This window comes from Schistocerca nitens, chromosome 11, assembly GCF_023898315.1.
Source record: "Schistocerca nitens isolate TAMUIC-IGC-003100 chromosome 11, iqSchNite1.1, whole genome shotgun sequence".
NCBI classification, from domain to species: domain Eukaryota; kingdom Metazoa; phylum Arthropoda; class Insecta; order Orthoptera; family Acrididae; genus Schistocerca; species Schistocerca nitens.
Genome location: NC_064624.1, coordinates 161,118,988 through 161,141,544, shown reverse-complemented (window position 1 = coordinate 161,141,544; position 22,557 = coordinate 161,118,988). Strand labels below are relative to the sequence as shown.

The following is a 22,557-nucleotide window of genomic DNA, read 5'->3' as shown; positions in this document are numbered from 1 at the left end:
TTCATATTATATGTATGTAGGTTATCGGTCGCTATTAGAAATATTATCGTCGCAGCTGCAACAGAAAGTCTGACAGTTATTTCCATAGTCTCTCGAATTCCTCATGGTACCTCTCTTTATACCACCCGTCCAAGCGAAATTGACATATAAGGCGCTGGCTCAAGGGAACGACCGTACTTGTCAATGCCTGTACTGCAACTCCTATCAGCCACCGCTCGGACATTAACTTTATTTAAGTGTTTGTGCTAAAAGTAACAAAGGCCCACGAAATAGTACACACTTCTTATCAACAGATGGCGCGGAGACTCACAGTTATTCACATGGCCTATAGAACGCCTTCCAAATGGTCTGTCCCTCTCCCTTCGTAGCCAAATCTCCGATGAGTTGACGCGAAAGCGTAGTACGGTCTTCGGTCAAAAGATGGCACTGTTGACACTAGACAGTTATTGAAATAACTGCCAGTATCAGAGGAACGGTTATCGCAATAACCGTTACTTCTCAGTAACCGGTTATTTCTATCAGTTACGTTATTTTTTGCCGCCTCTATTTTGTAGTTTCGCCCGTTCTACCGGTAGATGGTCGTCACGCTAGATCACTACCATTCGCGGCGGATCTTCGTGTAATACCCCCTTTAATACTGAAATTCTACAACAACAAGCCAAGAACAGTTCCCTGCGAACGATGATCCCGCTAATTCTCTATTTAACAATAAGTTCTTCTCAGCAGTCACCGGCAAACGTTTGTAGTGGCCAGCTGCGTCGTAGTTGTTAACTCTGCCACACACCGCTTTTCAGCAGTCGGCTGTGCGTTGGAAACTCGCTGACTTGACAGGACACAGCTTTTCTCGACCACCAGGTGTCACATATCTACAAGATCTTAACACAAAAATATAAGAAAACTATATAAACAACTTAGTCTCTTCATTTTTCTAGCACATAAAAATCAAAAAACTGTTCAAATGTGTGTGAAATCTTATGGGACTTAACTGCTAAGGTCATTAGTCCCTAAGCTTACACACTACTTAACCTAAAGTATCCTAAGGACAAACACTAAGTTGTTTATATAGTTTTCTTATATTTTTGTGTTAAGATCTTGTAGATTTGTGACACCTGGTGGTCGAGAAAAGCTGTGTCCTGTCAAGTCAGCGAGTTTCCAACGCCCAGCCGACTGCTGAATCACGGTGTGTGGCAAAGTTAACAACTACGATGCAGCTGGCCTCTACAGTAATCCACGCGCTGCCGGCCTGTGTGGCCGAGCGGTTCTAGGCGCTTCAGTCCGGTACCACGCGACCGCTACGGTCGCAGGTTCGAATCCTGCCTCGGGCATGGATGTGTGTGCTGTCCGTAGGTTAGTTAGGTTTAAGTAGTTCTAAGTTCTAGGGGACTGATGACCTCAGATGTTAAGTCCCATAGTGCTCAGAGCCATTTGAACCATTTAATCCACGCGCTATCAAATCTAAACCGAAGAGTTTCCTCGTGGGTCATTCTTTCTATTCTGCCGAGGAGTTCCTTGAAAATTAAGCTAATTCCTGAGTTACATTGTTGACTGCGTTTATATAAACTTATATATTTTTTTAGTATTCATAAACATTTTATTTTATATATTATTACTTTTCTGTCGTAATTTCATTTACGGACACGTTCCATGACCTTGGAGATTCGCTCCTCAATATTGTCCAACAGAAGTAGACGTGTAAAAAAGTAAATAAATAAATAACACCGTCTGCTGTCGACATGACCGTTGCCATCACTTAATATACCGGGTGATCGAAAAGTCCGTTGTTGTTGTTGTTGTTGTTGTTGTTGTGGTCTTCAGTCCTGAGACTGGTTTGATGCAGCTCTCCATGCTACTCTATCCTGTGCAAGCTTCTTCGTCTCCCAGTACCTACTGCAACCTACATCCTTTTGAATCTGCTTAGTGTATTGATCTCTTGGTCTCCCTCTACGATTTTTACCCTCCACGCTGCCCTCCAATGCTAAATTTGTCATCCCTTGATGCCTCAAAACATGTCCTACCAACCGATCCCTTCTTCTAGTCAAGTTGTGCCACAAACTTCTCTTCTCCCCAATTCTATTCAACACCTCCTCATTAGTTACGTGATCTACCCACCTTATCTTCAGCATTCTTCTGTAGCACCACATCTCGAAAGCTTCTATTCTCTTATTGTCCAAACTATTTATCGTCCATGTTTCACTTCCATACATGGCTACACTCCATACAAATACTTTCAGAAACGACTTCCTGACACTTAAATCTATACTCGATGTTAACAGATTTCTCTTCTTCAGAAACGATTTCCTCGCCATTGCCAGTCTACATTTTATATCCTCTCTACTTCGACCATCATCAGTTATTTTGCTCCCTAAATAGCAAAACTCCTTTACTACTTTAAGTGTCTCATTTCCTAATCTAATCCCCTCAGCATCACCCGATTTAATTTGACTACATTCCATTATCCTCGTTTTGCTTTTGTTGATGTTCATCTTATATCCTCCTTTCAAGACACTGTCCATTCCGTTCAACTGCTTTTCCAAGTCCTTTGCTGTCTCTGACAGAATTACAATGTCATCGGCGAACCTCAAAGTTTTTACTTCTTCTCCATGGATTTTAATACCTACTCCGAATTTTTCTTTTGTTTCCTTTACTGCTTGCTCAATATACAGATTGAATAACATCGGGGAGAGGCTACAACCCTGTCTCACTCCTTTCCCAACCACTGCTTCCCTTTCTTGCCCCTCGACTCTTATAACTGCCATCTGGTTTCTGTACAAATTGTAAATAGCCTTTCGCTCCTTGTATTTGACCCCTGCCACCTTCAGAATTTGAAAGAGAGTATTCCAGTTAACATTGTCAAAAGCTTTCTCTAAGTCTACAAATGCTAGAAACGTAGGTTTGCCTTTTCTTAATCTTTCTTCTAAGATAAGTCGTAAGGTTAGTATTGTCTCATGTGTTCCAACATTTCTACGGTATCCAAAGTCAGTATAAATTTGAAAACTGAATAAATCACGGAATAATGTAGATAGAGAGGTACAAATTGACACACATGCTTGGAATGACATGGGGTTTTATTAGAACCAAGAAAATACAAAATTTCCAAAAATGTCCGAGAGACGGCGCTTCATCTGATCAGAATAGCAATAATTAGCATAAAAAGTAAGACAAAGCAATGATGATGTTCTTTACAGGAAATGCTCAATATGTTCACCATCATTCCTCAACAATAGGTGTAGTCGAGGAATAATGTTGTGAACAGCACTGTAAAGCATGTCCGGAGTTATGGTGAGGCATTGGCGTCGGATATTGTCTTTGAGCATCCCTAGAGATGTCGGCCGATCACGATGCATTTGCGACTTCAGGTAACCTCAAAGGCAATAATCGCACGGACTGAGGTCTGGGGACCTGGGAGGCCAAGCATGACGAAAGTGGCGGCTGAGCACACGATCATCACCAAACGACGCGCGCAAGAGATCTTTCACGCGCCATCTGTCGGACATTTTGTGAACTTTGTTTTTCTTTGGTTCTAATAAAACCCCATGTCATTCCAAGCATGTGTGTCAATTTGTACCTCTCTATCTACATTATTCCGTGGTTTATTAAGTTTTCAAATTTATACTGACTTTTTGATCACCCTGTACATCTTTATTTACAATATCGTTTCGAATGCTGGTATTGTCAAATCTACAGGGCGTGTCCCCCCCCCCCTCCCCCTTCCCCCGCACCTCCGAAAAGAAAAAGAACCTACAAGCTTTACCTTACACCAAAACACGAAAAAAAGACCAGTAAACGTGGGGTCTAAAATGCATATCGTAAGAGGTATGGGCACTTGTTTATCTTCGCTAGTGTAAAACACATTTCTTCTGCTGAACAAATGATCGTAGATCGTAAAATATGCATTTTTTAATCCTTTTTAACTAGTCATTGTTTTTCTTGTTTTGGTCTGTACTACATTCTCACAGAATATGGAAAGCGAAGTCCTTGCAGTAGTGATATCTACAGTATTTCATAGTATCGAAGATGAGTAAGTGCTAGTAGCTCTTAAGCTCTAAACCCATGTTTACTGGACTTTGTTTTTACTCTTCTGGTGTAAGGATCCTGTCCCTGAGTCGCGACTCGCTGTATTATTAAGATTCTTCTTGTTCTTTAATGTTCAGCCAAGGCATCACTGCCGGGAGAGGACAAGGGGATGTCTCTCCCCCCCCCCCCCCCCACACCCCTCCCCCAAGTTTATTTTTTAAAGCGATTTCAATGTTTTGCGTCTTAGTTGACAAGTAATGATACAATTGCGTAAATACAGGGTGTTACAAGAAGGTACGTCCAAACTTCCAGGAAACATTCCTCACACACAAATAAAGAAAATATGTTATGTGGACATGTGTCCGGAAACGCTTAATTTCCATGTTAGAGCTCATTTTAGTTTCGTCAGTATGTACTGTACTTCCTCGATTCACCACCAGTTGGTCCAATTGAAGGAAGGTAATGTTGACTTCGGTGCTTGTGTTGACATGCGACTCATTGCTCTACAGTACTGGCATCAAGCACATCAGTACGTAGCATCAACAGGTTAGTGTTCATCACGAACGTGGTTTTGCAGTCAGTGCAATGTTTACAAATGCGGAGTTGGCAGATGACCATTTGATGTATGGATTAGCACGGGGCAATAGCCGTGGCGCGATACCTTTGTATCGAGACAGATTTCCAGAACGAAGGAAGACGTTCGAAGCAATTGATCGGCGTCTTATGGAGCACGGAACATTCCAGCCTATGACTCGCGACTGGGAAAGACCTAGAATGACGAAGACACCTGCAATGGACGAGGCAATTCTTCGTGCAGTTGACGATAACCCTAATGTCAGCGTCAGAGCAGTTGCTGCTGTACAAGGTAACGTTGACCACGTCACTGTATGGAGAGTGCTACGGGAGAACCAGTTGTTTCCGTACCGTGTACAGCGTGTGCAGGCACTATCAGCAGCTGATTGGCCTCCACGGGTACACTTCTGCGAATGGTTCATCCGACAATGTGTCAATCCTCATTTCAGTGCAAATGTTCTCTTTACGTACGAGGCTTCCTTCCAACGTGATCAAATTGTAAATTTTCACAATCAACATGTGTGGGCTGACGAAAATCCGCACGCAATTGTGCAATCACGTCATCAACACAGATTTTCTGTGAACGTTTGGGCAGGCATTGTTGGTGATGTCTTGATTGGGCCCCATGTTCTTCCACCTACACTCAATGGAGCACGTTATCATGGTTTCATACGGGATACTCTACCTGTGCTGCTAGAACATGTCCCTTTACAAGTACGATGGAGCTCCTGCACGTTTCAGTCGAAGTGTTCGTACGCTTCTCAACAACAGATTCGGTGACCGATGGATTGGTAGAGGCGGACCAATTCCGTGGCCTCCACGCTCTCCTGATCCCAACCCTCTTGACTTTCATTTATGGGGGCATTTGAAAGCTCTTGTCTACGCAACCCCGGTACCAAATGTAGAGACTCTTCGTGCTCGTATTGTGGACGGCTGTGATACAATACGCCTCCAGGGCTGCATCAGCGCATCAGGGATTCCGTACGACGGGGGGTGGATGCGGTATCCTCGCTAACGGAGGACATTTTGAACATTTCTTGTAACAAGGTGTTTGAAGTCACGCTGGTATGTTCTGTTACTGTTTCCATTCCATGATTAATGTGATTTGAAGAGAAGTGATAAAATGAGCTCTAACATGGAAAGTAAGCGTTTCCGGACACATGTCCACATAACATACACTCCTGGAAATGGAAAAAAGAACACATTGACACCGGTGTGTCAGACCCACCATACTTGCTCCGGACACTGCGAGAGGGCTGTACAAGCAATGATCACACGCACGGCACAGCGGACACACCAGGAACCGCGGTGTTGGCCGTCGAATGGCGCTAGCTGCGCAGCATTTGTGCACCGCCGCCGTCAGTGTCAGCCAGTTTGCCGTGGCATACGGAGCTCCATCGCAGTCTTTAACACTGGTAGCATGCCGCGACAGCGTGGACGTGAACCGTATGTGCAGTTGACGGACTTTGAGCGAGGGCGTATAGTGGGCATGCGGGAGGCCGGGTGGACGTACCGCCGAATTGCTCAACACGTGGGGCGTGAGGTCTCAACAGTACATCGATGTTGTCGCCAGTGGTCGGCGGAAGGTGCACGTGCCCGTCGACCTGGGACCGGACCGCAGCGACGCACGGATGCACGCCAAGACCGTAGGATCCTACACAGTGACGTAGGGGACCGCACCGCCACTTCCCAGCAAATTAGGGACACTGTTGCTCCTGGGGTATCGGCGAGGACCATTCGCAACCGTCTCCATGAAGCTGGGCTACGGTCCCGCACACCGTTAGGCCGTCTTCCGCTCACGCCCCAACATCGTGCAGCCCGCCTCCAGTGGTGTCGCGACAGGCGTGAATGGAGGGACGAATGGAGACGTGTCGTCTTCAGCGATGAGAGTCGCTTCTGCCTTGGTGCCAATGATGGTCGTATGCGTGTTTGGCGCCGTGCAGGTGAGCGCCACAATCAGGACTGCATACGACCGAGGCACACAGGGCCAACACCCGGCATCATGGTGTGGGGAGCGATCTCCTACACTGGCCATACACCACTGGTGATCGTCGAGGGGACACAGAATAGTGCACGGTACATCCAAACCGTCATCGAACCCATCGTTCTACCATTCCTAGACCGGCAAGGGAACTTGCTGTTCCAACAGGACAATGCACGTCCGCATGTATCCCGTGCCACCCAACGTGCTGTAGAAGGTGTAAGTCAACTACCCTGGCCAGCAAGATCTCCGGATCTGTCCCCCATTGAGCATGTTTGGGACTGGATGAAGCGTCGTCTCACGCGGTCTGCACGTCCAGCACGAACGCTGGTCCAACTGAGGCGCCAGGTGGAAATAGCATGGCAAGCCGTTCCACAGGACTACATCCAGCATCTCTAGGATCGTCTCCATGGGAGAATAGCAGCCTGCATTGCTGCGAAAGGTGGATATACACTGTACTAGTGCAGACATTGTGCATGCTCTGTTGCCTGTGTCTATGTGCCTGTGGTTCTGTCAGTGTGATCATGTGATGTATCTGACCCCAGGAATGTGTCAATAAAGTTTCCCCTTCCTGGGACAATGAATTCACGGTGTTCTTATTTCAATTTCCAGGAGTGTATTTTCTTTCTTTGAGTGTGAGGAATGTTTCCTGAAAGTTTGGCCGTACCTTTTTGTAACACCCTGTATATGCAAGCTTCACCAATTACACATACTAAAAGCTGTTGCGCTGTAAGAATTAATGGTTTGCAGCATTTACTAACGTCCCAGTAAACCAAATCCATTTCTACTATTCACTAAACGACATTATTCAAAGTTTTAAGGTGTTGTGTTCGTACGACTGTGAGTGTTGAAGGAGCGCAGTAGATACGAATTTGCTTGGTTTTGCTGTTGGAAGTTTGAAAGCAGGAAGCTGACGCGTAACAATCGAAGGTCGTGTGACAATCACTTACAGTCTGGTGTTGGTATAATAATAAATTTAGTCAGTGCAGGCATCAAGAGGCATATTTCTATGAAGAGAGTTCACTAATTCACTAATATTGTAGTTTTTTTTAAAAAAGGCAAAGGAATGATGATAAGTAAATATTTATTACAAAATATATTCAAATTTACTCAGTTTTGCGATTTTAATGTACTAGAATACCTAGGTCATAGGAATTTGCTGTTTTTAAACTCCAGAATGAGATTTTCACTCTGCAGCGGAGTGTGCGCTGATAGTTTTTTAAACTGATTCAAATATATCATTTGGGCTATTATGTTCTGTATATATTACTTTTCCTTCATTTTTCCCTAAAATATGGTTCACAATAAACTAGCAATTTTCCCGTCGCGGCTTCTTCCAATAAAAATCAGGCATTCAGTTTGAAATAGTTTCCACGATTGTTTAGGAGAAAAGCGCAGGTGACACTAGTATGTAAGAAGGGTAACAGAACGGATCCGCCAAGTTAGAGACCAATATCACAGAATGCTCGGACATATTCTCAGTTCGAACATAATAAATTTTATTGAGACTGAGAAGCTTACGTCCACGAATCAGCATGGTTTTAGAAAGCATCGCTCGTGGGAAACTAAGCTTGCCGTTTTCTTACGTGATATACTGTGAAATACGGATGAAGGCATTCATAGTTCTAGATTTCCAGAAAGCATGTGACACGCCCCAACTGCAGGCTCTTAACGAAGGTACGAGCATATGAAATAGGTTGACAGATATGTGAGTGGGTGGAAGACTTCATAAATAACAGAACCCAGTATATTGTCCTCTGTGGTGAGAGTTCGCCAGACACAAGGATATCGCCGGGAGTGGCCCACGGAAGTGTGGCAGGACCGCCGTTGTTTTCCTTATACATACACTATCTGATCAAAAGTATGCGGACACCTGGCTGGAAATGACTTGCAAGTTCGTGGCGCCGGAAATGACTTGAAAGTTCGTGGCGCCCTCCATCGGTAATGCTGGATTTCAGTGTGGTATTGGCCCACCCTTAGCCTTGATGACAGTTTCCAGTCTCGCAGGCATACGTTCAGTCAGGTGCTGGAAGGTTTCTTGAGGAATGGCAGCCCATTCTTCACGGAGTGCTGCACTGAGGAGAGGTATCGGTGTCGGTCGGTGAGGCCTGGCACGAAGTCGGCGTTCCGAAACACCCCAAAAGTGTTCTATAGGATTCAGGTCAGTTCTCTGTGCAGGCCAGTCCATTACAGGGATGTTATTGTAGTGTATTCACTCCGCCACAGGCCGTGCATTATGAACAGGTGCTCGGTCGTGTTGAAAGGTGCAATCGCTATCTCCGGATTGCTCTTCAACAGTGGGGAGGAAGAAGGTGCTTAAAACATCTATGTCAGCCTATGCTGTGATAGTGCCACAGCAAAATGCAAGCCCCCTCCATGAAAAGCACGACCACACCATAACACCACTGCCTTCGAATTTTACTGCTTCACTACACACGCTGGCAGATGACGTTCACCAGGTATTCGTCATAGCCACACCCTGCCAACGGATCGCCACATTGTGTACCGTGATTCGTCACTCCACACAACATTTTTTCAATGCTCAATCGTCCATTGTTTACGCTTCTTACACCAAGCGAGGCTTCTTTGGCATTTACCGGCGTGGTGTGTGGCTTATCAGCAGCCGCTCGACCATGAAATCCAAGTTTTCTCACCTCCCACCTAACTGTCTTAGTACTTGCAGTGGATCCTGATGCAGTTTGGAATTCCTGTGTGATGATCTGAATAGATGTCTACCTGTTACACATTACGACCCTCTTCAACTGTCGGCGGTCTCTGTCAGTCAACAGACGAGGTCAGTCTGTGCGCTTTTGTGCTGTACGTGTCCCTTCACGTTTCCACTTCACTGTCACATTGGTAACAGTGGACCTAGGAATGTTAGGAGTGTGGAAATCTCACGTACAGATGTATGACACAAGTGACAATCACCAGACCACGTTTGAAGTCCGTGAGTTCTGCAGTAGAGGTGGGGGATCCGCTCCTGAACTGTTTTACAGAGTTGAATCTTTCAAAGGAGTGAACAATCAGTGATTCAGAAAAAAAGAACGGTAGCTCCAAACGTCTCCCACAGCAGAGAGAGATAGAGAGAGAGAGAGAGAGAGTCGGAGCAGATCAGCGGGGCCTCTGCTGGTCAGAGCACACTGCACGCCACACAACACAGCCGGCGCCGGCCTCTGCCCTGCTTCTGCCTTGGCTGCCTGCATTGTGCAGTGCCCCATTGGATTTTGTGTTTCACATATGCCGTGCCGTCTCTGTGCTTCCTCTGCCGCGTGCAGTCTCTGGCGCAGCTTAACTTAGCATCGCACTCCGTCGGCGATCGTTTCAGTCGCACGTCCTGCCCTCTGGGCTGTTGATGCGAGCAACAGGACAGAGAGCCTCCTAGCGGAGAACATAAGAACTACTTGCAACAACCTGCTCGCAAGAGAACGGACGATTTGTCTCGGAGCGGGTGGCTGGTGGCCGTTCACCGCTCCCCCCACCCTCGGAACTCGCCCGCTCAACGCTCACCCCACCGTTCTCGACTCTAGCCAGAGCGTTGAGCAAAGCAACTCAGGTGTCACTCTGGTCTCTGCGGTCTTCGCTCACGCAGTAATACAGCTCGCGGCTCGACCTGCTCGACTCGGCGCCTCTGCATCGGAGTTCGTCTCTACTGGACATTGTTCTTCGTAGTAATACCAATATGTATATTACATAATTATGTTATGTATACATCATTTGTTTTTATTTTATTTGTTTAAACTGATCAGATGACGTTCCTGACGACTCCTCTTACTATAGGATTTTTTATTATGGACACTCGAATTTACACTTTAATTACGAGCGAACCAATAAACGTATCGCAAAATGTGATACACCAATATTTTCCTTGTTTTATTCTGCATAAGGCTATATGCAGCACTTTGGTCTTACAGTCAAATTTATATTTTTTTTCTAATTGTAGTACGGATTTTGCGATTTTGGGCGTCTTCGGAAGGAAATGTTCACTTTAAAAATATATGGCTTGGGATGTATTTGTACGAGGTTAATGAAATTTTAATACATTATAGCCAAATACATTGTTAATGTAAATCTCAAGTTACAACATTTCCCGATCATCCAAAAAACCACGATAGTGCAAAATAAATCGATAATCAAAAACTTTGTCATATCGTGGAAATTTCAATAAACAATACAAAATTCTTACTCATTATCTGTGTTACTTCAAAATAGGATCAAATAAGATCAAAATACGGGTATAGTACTGGAATAAACCAAGTTTAAAGGGCAATGTGCCTTCCATTTATTTTCTATTGTGAATGAGTGGTGATTCATGAAAAAGACCTAGTTCATTTCAGGGAGTGAACAGTTCGGATCCGATCTCTGAAAAGAACAGTTTTGCCCATCTCCATTCTGCAGAGCGCCCCATTCTGCTGAGTCACGATGTATAATGACTATTGAGGTCGCTGATATGGAGTACCTGGCAGTAGGTGGAAGCACAACGCACCTAATATGAAAAACGTATGTTTTGGGGGGTGTCCAGATACTTTTGATCCGATAGTGTATATACATGTTTTTCCCCCATTTCCAGGAGCAATCAGTCCCTGCACTTCGTCGCTTTTACTAATGTTCAACCTATATATGTATATATATATACTTCAGAATTTGAAAGAGAGTATGCCGGCCGGGGTGGCCGAGCGGTTCTAGGCGCTTCAGTCTGGAACCGCGCGATCGCTATGGTCGTAGCTTCGAATCCTCCCTCGAGCGTGGATATGTGTGATGTCCTTAGGTTAGTTAGTTTTAAGTAGTTCTAAGTTCTAGGGGACTGATGACCTCAGATGTTAAGTGCCACAGTGCTCAGAGCCATTTGAACTATTTTGAAAGAGAGTATTCCAGTCAACGTTGTCAAAAGCTTTCTGAAGGTGGCAGGGGTAAAATACAAGGAGCGAAAGGCTAATTACAATTTGTACAGAAACCAGATGGCAGTTACAAGAGTCGAGGGACATGAAAGGGAAGCAGTGGTTGGGAATGGAGTGAGACAGGGTTGTAGCCTCTCCCCGACGTTATTCAATCTGTATATTGAGCAAGCAGTAAAGTAAACAAAAGAAAAACTCGGAGTAGGTATTAAAATCCATGGAGAAGAAATAAAAACTTTAAGGTTTGCCGGTGGCATTGTAATTCTGTCAGAGACAGCAAAGGACTTGGAAGACCAGTTGAACGGAATGGACAGTGTCATGAAAGGAGGATATATGATGAACATTAACAAAAGCAAAACGAGGATAGTGGAATGTAGTGGATTTAACTCGGGTGATGCTGAGGGAATTAGATTAGGAAATGAGACAGTTAAAGTAGTAAAGGAGTTTTGCTATTTGGGGAGCAAAATAAGTGTTGATGGTCGAATTAGAGAAGGTATAAAATGTAGACTGACAATGGCAAGGAAAGCGTTTCTGGAGAAATTTGTTAACATCGAGTATAGATTTAAGTGTCAGGAAGTCGTTTGTGAAAGTATTTGTATGGAGTGTAGCCATGTATGGAAGTGAAACATGGACGATAAGTAGTTTGGACAAGAAGAGAATAGAAGCTTTCGAGATGTGGTGCTACAGAAGAATGCTGAAGATAAGGTGGGTAGATCACGTAACTAATGAGGAGGTATTGAATAGGATTGGGGAGAAGAGAAGTTTGTGGCACAACTTGACTAGAAGAAGGGATCGGTTGGTAGGACATATTTTGAGGCAGCAAGGGATCACCAATTTAGTATTGGATTGCAGCGTGGAGGGTAAAGATCGTAGACGGAGACCATGAGATGAATACACTAGGTAGATACTGAAGGATGTGGGTTGCAGTAGGTACTGGGAGATGAAGAAGCTTGCACAGGATAGAGTAGCATGCAGAGCTGCATCAAACCAGTCTCAGAACTGAAGACCACAACAAGATATATGTAACGCATTTGCTACCTGTTTTCCTGAGAATTTAGAATGTCGTGCTCCAGTTTACAGTGTCAGCTCATTACCGGGCTGCACGTCGCAGAGAGATGGTAACTCGTCTGCCTGGTGTTGCAGTCCAAGTCGCGGTCGCGATCGACAGATGAGGAGGCCCCACCAGCAGCAGAGGCGGCCGTGGACGGCTCAGCTCCGGCAGGGCCGGACAGCCAGGCCGCAGCTGACGCCATGCCGGATGTCGCGGAGGAGGAGCCGGCGGTCGAGAACGACGTCGCGCGCTCCGACGAGGAGGAGGAGGTGGAGGACGACGAGGACGAAGAGGAGGAGGCCATCACAGAGGTCAGTCAGTCAGCGTGGCGCAGGCGCGCGGTGAGTGACTGCCAAGTTTATCAGTCTGTCATCCATTTCCCTCTCATGCCTTCCTCTGCACCAGCAGTCCAGTCAGGGAGTGCTGTGGTGCTTTGAGCAGTGTTTAAGGGGCTCCGGAAAGGCTCAAAATCATGAAAAGTTCAATTTTTACTTTTTTGCGTTTTCTGAATCTGCAGACTATTACCTTTTAATAGATATATAATTTATTCAATTCCGAAGACTACAACTATTTTTAAATTTTTTTTGAAATGTGTTCTACATGGGCGTGACCCACTGTGGCGCTGTTAAACTGCTGTCAAATGGTGTTATTATTAACGTCCGTGTTCATCAGGTACATTTTAGTGATGTGAGACAAAGTATGTGTTGTGGCTAACCTGTGATGGTTCAATATATATATCGCTGGTGTGATTGTCGATTGTTTCATGTTTATTTACTCTGTCGTTATCTCGAAAATATTCGTAATTAATTCTGTTTCTTGAGTCTCTGTTTTGTTGAAGTATAATAATGAGTAAAAGTAAAGTTATTAGAAATCCTCTGAAGGCTTTTAAGAAAAGGAGAAATGTTGGAAAGCCAAAGGTGCAAGGTATTTAGAAATATGGGAATGAAGATAGGTTCTAACATGGTACGAGCGATGCTTGCTTTAGACAAGGAACGCCTTCGGGCTGCAGACAGGGCTGTAAAGAGTCTAGAAATACAAGCAAGAGTAAACAGGAGGAGGAGTTTGCAGAGGATGAAGATAATCCATCCTATGCACCTGGAATGCACTAAAAAGTTAATCCAATCTTTGTCGCTCGATTCCAAAAACTTTTATTTTCTCTTACTAATTACCTATTTTCTAAGGATCTTCCAAACATATTTGTTTCAAACTTTCAGTAAATGTTACACAGTACCTTCAGCATAATTTAACACAGCCTTTTTCCAAAAAACTGTATATTTTTGAATATACAAATAAAAAATTGCAAAAAAATGTTGTGAATTTTCATTACAATTGAAAAAAAAATCATCTTTAATAACTGAACTAAAATTTTGTAAAATCCCTGTGTTAAGTTGTAGCCCATATTCCAATAAATAATCTGTAATAAGTTCAACTTCCTGCCTCAAATACTTTGTGAGGAAAGATGTAATTTATAAGCGTTATTTTAACATTGCAAGTATAGGGCGTTCTGGAGCCCCTTAAGTTGCTGTACGCAACGTCTTTGATGTTACTGACATGTAAAACCTAAATAAACAGTAAATACAGATGATCGCCACACCTTTCTAACGAAATACACAGTGGAAATGAAGTTTAAAGGTGCAGTATGCTCACAGAGGCTAAAAATATGCCATCATGGTTCACATTTGCCAATGGGATACAGTGCCAGTGTAACACGTATTTCATAACAAGATCGCAAAAAATTGTAAATAGAACCAAACAGTAGTTCAATCTTACCCCGAAAAGTTCTGTCTTATGTGACGATGGGAGAATGACAGAAAACTGACAATTATCTCTCACATATCTTCAGGTGTAGTTCGGACGTCTTTATAAACAATGTCTTTTATGAATCCCCACAAGAAAAAATCCAGAGGCGTCAAGTCTGGAGAACGAGCCGGCCGCAACACATCTCCTCCGCATCCAATCCAACGATTTAGGAATTGTCTCTGTAACATATTTCTAGCCGTCAGCGAAAAATGTGCCAGACACCCATCGTGTTGATACCACATTCTCTTCGTTGTTCCTAAATGTATTTCTTCCAATATCAGACCTAATCTTTCTTGCAGTAACAGACCTAATCTTTCTTGCAGGAATGAGGTGTACTTCCTACTATTAATATTTCATTCGATGAAATAGGAGCTTGTAATTCTGTGCTCCAGTGCCACACCATACATTCACCGAGCACGGTATTCGAGTTGTCGCAGCGCAGTGAATGTAGCCTTATCAGTAGATAAAATCAAATTAATAAACGTGTTATCCCTCTGAATCTGAAGTTGAGCCCATCGGCAGAATTCAATGCGACGCATGCAATCCGTACCAGTTAATTCTTCGTGGACACTGTTGTGGTAAGCATGATATTTATGGAGAAGCAGAACACGAACAACACTACTCTGGCCCATGCCAGATTTCCTTGCGATCTGGCACGAACTAACACAAGGATCTCGAACCACAGTGGCAACAGTACCAATTTCCGTTTCCTCGTTAGTAACTTTCCTTTGTCGGGTATGTTTCCTATGCGTTAAAGGTCCAGTTGTTCTCACTTTATAATACACATATTTGAATGTATGACATATAGGATGAGTGCGTTGAGGATATCTTTCAGCGTATAAGTCTCTAGCTCTTACAGAATGTCGTTGGCATTTTCTGTAAATGAGACGCATATCAACTTCTTGTTGAAGGAATACATCATTCACATTCACTTGATTCAACGATACTACCCTTACTGTCCCTATTAGTGTTGTATTGCGAAACCGTCGAGCCCGCATCTCGTGGTCGTGCGGTAGCGTTCTCGCTTCCCACGCCCGGGTTCCCGGGTTCGATTCCCGGCGGGGTCAGGGATTTTCTCTGCCTCGTGATGGCTGGGTGTTGTGTGCTGTCCTTAGGTTAGTTAGGTTTAAGTAGTTCTAAGTTCTAGGGGACTTATGACCACAGCAGTTGAGTCCCATAGTGCTCAGAGCCATTTGAACCAAACCGTCGAGTGGTGTTTACATGTCAATCGCACGTCACATGGATACACCATATTCGGCGAATATTTACTATTTGCACGATACACGAGGTAGAACTGTCAGAGCATATGCTTCAATAACTGCTGCAATGATAAAGAATACCACTCAATCCATGATACCAATGGTCGTCACTTCCAACACCTTCTGTAAACGGACGTTCATGCCACCTTTGTCACATTCAAAGACCTTACTGTTACACATCATTGGATTTGCCTCGATAGCCGCTATCAGCTAATAAGTACCATTTAAAAAAGAAAGTTGACCATCATACCTCTGACGTGACCCCACCTAGCGACAAAAAGCAACGTCATATTTATGGCCCCGATTGTCCCAAGCAACATTTGCCCAACAAACTTTTCAGTTACCATCATACTTTTGGAGCTGTTCTTGGTGGCAATAGTTAGTGACGCTCCCTGTTATAATACAGGGTGATTCAAAAAGAATACCACAACTTTAGGAATTTAAAACTCTGCAACGACAAAAGGCAGAGCTAAGCACTATCTGTCGGCGAATTAAGGGAGCTATAAAGTTTCATTTAGTTGTACATTTGTTCGCTCGAGGCGCTGTTGACTAGGCGTCAGCGTCAGTTGATGCTAAGATGGCGACCGCTCAACAGAAAGATTTTTGTGTTATTGAGTACGGCAGAAGTGAATCGACGACAGTTGTTCAGCGTGCATTTCGAACGAAGTATGGTGTTAAACCTTCTGATAGGTGGTGTATTAAACGTTGGTATAAACAGTTTACAGAGAATGGGTGTTTGTGCAAAGGGAAAAGTTCTGGACGGCCGAGAACGACTGATGAAAATGTAGCACGCATCCAGCAAGGATTTGTTCGCAGCCCAGGAAAATCGACTCGCAGAGCTAGCAGAGAGCTGCAAATTCCACAATCAACTGTATGGAGAGTCCTACGAAAAACGTTAGTTATTAAACCTGAACGTCAACTACCCGAGGCGATGGATCGGCCGCCAGGCAGCCCGTGACAGAGCACTTCATCACTGGCCTCCAAGAAGCCCTGATCTTACCCCCTGCGATTTTTTCTTATGGGGGTATGTTAAGGATATGGTGTTTCGGCCACCTCTCCCAGCCACCATTGACGATTTGAAACGAGAAATAACAGCAGCTATCCAAACTGTTACGCCTGATATGCTACAGAGAGTGTGGAACAAGTTGGAGTATCGGGTTGATATTGCTCGAGTGTCTGGAGGGGGCCATATTGAACATCTCTGAACTTGTTTTTGAGTGAAAAAAAACCTTTTTAAATACTCTTTGTAATGATGTATAACAGAAGGTTATATTATGTTTCTTTCATTAAATACACATTTTTAAAGTTGTGGTATTCTTTTTGAATCACCCTGTATATCTGTAAACATTATACAACATGATTATTATATTCATACAATAAATATTTATCACATACCACTAAGCATTATTCATAAATAAAAGAAAGCAAAATGCATACATCATAAAAACAAACATATTTTTATTTGGTTGCATAGATGGACTGTATCTCCAACGACTTAACAGTAGTAGTAGTAGTAGTACTAGTAGTAGTAGTAGCAGTAGTAGGAATAATTATGCGAATTTTGTAATACAACCAACCGCTCGCAATATGATTTTACTTTAACCTGCTTTTGACACTGATTATGAGTGACTTCATTAGAAAATCCAAACAATCACCTAAAAAGATTACAAAACCATTGACACAGAGGAAAAGCAAGAATGGATGATTATTTTACCGAATAAATTTATGAAACACTATACTCGCATTTAGTAATAGATGAACAGATTTACCAGAAAAATGCTTTCATCGCATAAAGTACTTCATGAGAAGATAATATATAAAACATATAAAAACTAGAGACATTACAACTAACATAAAATTGGTAATTGTCACTAAAATTACAGCTACATGGCATAGCACACTATACACCGTAACGGCTGTAACAGCAAACAAGCATTGGAGTTGGCATTAGACTCTGAGCCTCACAGGAGGAAATTATGTAGTCGAAACAAGTCCCTACATCTACTGACAATCAAAAAAATCAGCTGCTTACATTAACAAAAATATTTTAAATAGCATATAACTGTTCATCTCACAAGTTAATAGTCAGTACTATGCAAATAGATATTTACATAGAATAATGCAACAGCAATGATTCGATACATTTTGTATGAAAACAATTATAATGTAATAAATGAAAAGAGAGAGAAGAAGATGATATTTTAGAGTCTATTCTGAGGAAAAAGAAGATTTAATTTTGGAATTTTTAAGTAGGGGCTTTATACCACTGATGATATTTTTATCACATAACTGCAACTGTTCATTCAGAATGGAACCGCCATTAAAAGAAGGTGTTTGACAGTTTCTAATTTTTTTAAGGATATCAAGTCTGAAGTCTTTCTTCTCTGTATGTAGAATGCTGATGCCATGAATTTCTTTATGCTTGTGGCGTTTAAATAATAGGTGATCAGCAAAGGATGAGTTTATATAGCTGTACACTTTTGCTAAGTAATGTTTTTTTATCTCTAACTGCAATTGTTCATCCTCTTCATAATATATAATAGACTTGGCATGTGTCACAGCTAATACTGTAGACACATGAGTTTTGTAAAGAAGAGTGCATTAGTTTCAAATCATTAATAAGATTTCTTTGCAAGTTACTATTCGTAGAAAATGTTATTTTACAGTCATATTTGTTTTTGAGGAGACGTTTAATCATGTACTATGGACAAATTAATAACAGTAATAATAACTAATTTATTTAGTAAACCGCTTTTGGCTTGCAGTCTGATGACAGTGTTGTAAACCAAAACCTGGTAAACTAAATAATTTAATACTATAGAACATCCACAATTTTGTGCTTTTTATTTATAAATACATTAAAGTTGTACCAAAAATCAGTAAGAATCAATTCACACCTACATAATTGCATAAAAAGTGTGTATAGATGTCCAAGATCTCCTTTTACCACACAGAGTGTCCCAGTAGAAATGGTCAGTATTCAGGGTTGTGACAGGTATGACGATTTGCAACCAAAATGTCTAGTAAATGTGGTCTCTAAAAGGCATACCTAACAGCTGTGAGCACTTGTCCAGTAGAAAGTATGATTCACAGCAGCAAAGATGATGAAGTGCTCATATCTCCTCTTGAGACCACGTTCACTGGACTTTTTATCTTGTTACAGTCCATACTACCTCCTCTTAAAGATATGGAAAGCAAATAGCTGGCAGTAGAAGAAATCTGTCTCACTGTATCAAAAGTGGAGAAGCATTCATAACTCTTAAGGTATGTAAGGTAAGCAAAGAAGGGAAAGCAGAAAGATGGAAGGAGTATATAGAGGGACTATACAAGGGCAATATACTTGAGGGCAGTGTTATAGAAAGGGAAGAGGATGTAGATGAATATGAAATGGGAGATAAGATACTGCGTGAAGAGTTTGACAGAGCACTGAAAGATCTGAGTCGAAACAAGGCCCAGGGAGTAGACAACATTCCATTAGAACTATTGACAGCCTTGGGAGAGCCAGTCCTGACAAAACTCTACCATCTGGTGAACAAGATGTATGAGACAGGCGAAATATCCTCAGACTTCAAGAAGAATATAATAATTCCAATCCCAAAGAAAGCAGGCGTTGACAGATGTGAAAATTACTGAACTATCAGTTTAATAAGTCAGGGCCACAAAATACTAACGCGATTTCTTTACAGACGAATCGAAAAACTGGTCGAAGCTGACCTCAGGGAAGATCAGTTTGGATTCCGTAGAAATGTTGGAACACGTGAGGCAATACTGACCCTACGACTTATCTTAGAAGAAAGATTAAGGAAAGGCAAACCTACATTTCTAGCATTTGTAGACTTAGAGAAAGCTTTTGACCATGTTGACTGGAATACTATCTTTCAAGATCTGTAGGTGGCAGGGGTAAAATACAGGGAGCTAAAGGCTATTTGCAATTTGCACAGAAACCATATGGCAGTTATAAGAGTCGAGGGTCACGAAAGGGAAGCAGTGGTTGGGAAAGGAGTGAGACAGGGTTGTAGCCTCTCCCCGATGTTATTCAATCTGTATATTGAGCAAGCAGTAAAGGAAACAACAGAAAAATTCGGAGTAGGTATTAAAATCCATGGAGAAGAAATAAAAACTTTAAGATTCGCCGATGACATTGTAATTCTGTCAGAGACAGCAAAGGACTTGGAAGAGCAGTTGAACGGAATGGACAGTGTCTTGAAAGGAGGATATAAGATGAACATCAACAAAAGCAAAACGAGGATAATGGAATGTAGCCGAATTAAATCAGGTGATGCTGAGGGAATTAGATTTGGAAATGAGACACTTAAAGTAGTAAAGGAGTTTTGCTATGTAGGGAGTAAAATAACTGATGATGGTGGAAGTAGAGAGGATATAAAATGTAGACTGGCAATGGCAAGGAAAGCGTTTCTGAAGAAGAGAAATTTGTTAACATGGAGTATAGTTTTAAGTGTCAGGAAGTCGTTTCTGAAAGTATTTGTATGGAGTGTAGCCATGTATGGAAGTGAAACATGGACAATAAATAGTTTGGACAATAAGAGAAAAGAAGCTTTCGAAATGTGGTGCTACAGAAGAATGCTGAAGATTAGATGGGTAGATCACACAACTAATGAGAAGGTATTGAATAGAATTGGGGAGGAGTTTGTGGCACAACTTGACTAGAAGAAGGGATCGGTTGGTAGGACATGTTCTGAGGCATCGAGGTATCACCAATTTAGTATTGGAGGGCAGCGTGGAGGGTAAAAACCGTAGAGGGAGACCAAGAGATGAATACACCAAGCAGATTCAGAAGGATGTAGGCTGCAGTAGGTACTGGGAGATGAAGAAGCTTGCACAGGATAGAGTAGCATGGGGAGCTGCATCAAACCAGTCCCAGGACTGAAGACCACAACAACAACAACAACAACAACAACAACAAGGTATGCATTTTACAGCCCATTTTTACTAGACTATTGTGCTTCGAATGATAATTCCTGTCATATCCCTGAGTATTGACCATTCCTGCTTGGACAACCTGTATTTATTAATGTAATCATATTCTGAACAATTTCCAGTTAGCGCAGTCCTAAATAATACCTCCAGTCTGCGACAAGTGTCTCCAGGTGTATGTAAAATAATGTGATTTTCAATGCCTAATAATCACTCCTTGGACATGTAATTAGTGTTACGTCAAAATTCACATAGCGTCCATAAGATATTAAAGTTACATAATAAGCTTAATAAAGAATAATAAAAAAAACACACTGAACATAGCACAGAACGTGCTGAAACACGTTGTGGTGATGTCTTGATTGAGGCAGAATTTCTCAGCAATTTTTATACTTTGTAGAAGTGTGAAATGCATTATTCCAGGTCTAACATAAGAATATGGAGAAGTTTACACAAACCTGTAAATAAATAAATCATTGCATATCTAAACGATTAAAGAAACTTCATTTTACCCATCTCTTCATATATTGTGACATGTTCCAGTGTCATGCAGAAGGCCAATACTTCAAACAACATATTGAGAAAGTCAACGGGCATAAACTGAGGAACTAAGCCCCAAGTTCTTAGAATTGCTGCTTTGTCACTGCCCTGTTCTGCATCACACTATGTCTTCCATGTTTGATATAACTCATCTCATGCCAAAATTTTGGACCCTACTGTGTATGTAGCTTCTTCGCTGCTTACAGGACACTTAAAACCTACCACTGTTCAGAAGATTTATTGTCTTGCCAGTATCATGCATCCAGATATTCATTGAGAAATTTCCGCCAATCATGAACGAGAGAAGGCTGAGGAAGTTGAAGATCACCTACTCTGTGACCATGCTCAGCCTAGGCTCAAATGAAGAAAAAGTTTCCTTTGAAAAGCAGAATCTTTGAAGTTCCTTATAGGCAATGCAAGAATTTTTCGATGGAAATCCACACAAGGTTGAATGGAAGTGCTAAAACATCTTCCAGCTGGTCACAAAGACTGGTGAAAGACTGGTGTTGGCTGGCTGAAGTCCTCCCTTAAACGCTGGGGTTTGGCATCAAACGGTTCAAATGCCTCTAACAAGGGAACCTCCCCGTCGCACCCCCCTCAGATTTAGTTATAATTTGGCACAGTGGATAGGCCTTGAAAAACTGAACACAGATCAATCGAGAAAACAGGAAGAAGTTTTGTGGAACAATGAAAAAAATAAGCAAAATATACAAACTGAGTAGTCCATCGGCAACATAAGCAATATATAGTAGGCTGTAAGCACACGAGCGCCGTGGTCCCGTGGTCAGCGTGAGCAGCTACGGAGCGAGAGGTCCTTGGTTCAAGTCTTCCCTCGAGCGAAAAGTTTACTTTCTTTATTTTCGCAAAGTTATGATCTGTCCGTTCGTTCATTGACGTCTTTGTTCACTGTAACAAGTTTAGTGTCTGTGTTTTGCGACCGCACCGCAAAACCGTGCGATTAGTAGACGAATGGACGTGCCTCTCCAATGGGAACCGAAAACATTTGATCCAGTAAAACACGTCTTATACACTCCTGGAAATGGAAAAAAGAACACATTGACACCGGTGTGTCAGACCCACCATACTTGCTCCGGACACTGCGAGAGGGCTGTACAAGCAATGATCACACGCACGGCACAGCGGACACACCAGGAACCGCGGTGTTGGCCGTCGAATGGCGCTAGCTGCACAGCATTTGTACACCGCCGCCGTCAGTGTCAGCCAGTTTGCCGTGGCATACGGAGCTCCATCGCAGTCTTTAACACTGGTAGCATGCCGCGACTGCGTGGACGTGAACCGTATGTGCAGTTGACGGACTTTGAGCGAGGGCGTATAGTGGGCATGCGGGAGGCCGGGTGGACGTACCGCCGAATTGCTCAACACGTGGGGCGTGAGGTCTCCACAGTACATCGATGTTGTCGCCAGTGGTCGGCGGAAGGTGCACGTGCCCGTCGACCTGGGACCGGACCGCAGCGACGCACGGATGCACGCCAAGACCGTAGGATCCTACGC

The 22,557-nt window shown here is 42.9% G+C and overlaps 1 protein-coding gene across 1 annotated transcript in view; it reads left to right on the top strand.

Moving 5' to 3' along the window:
• Positions 1-22,557, top strand: part of LOC126212741 (high affinity cGMP-specific 3',5'-cyclic phosphodiesterase 9A-like) — a gene marked incomplete at its 3' end in the record, with an annotated part of 260,309 nt that overhangs the window by 210,416 nt on the left and 27,336 nt on the right. Inside the window, exon 12 of the mRNA XM_049940150.1 lies at positions 12,604-12,822. Coding sequence (XP_049796107.1) covers positions 12,604-12,822 — 219 coding nt within the window. The remainder of the gene's footprint in view (positions 1-12,603; positions 12,823-22,557) is intronic.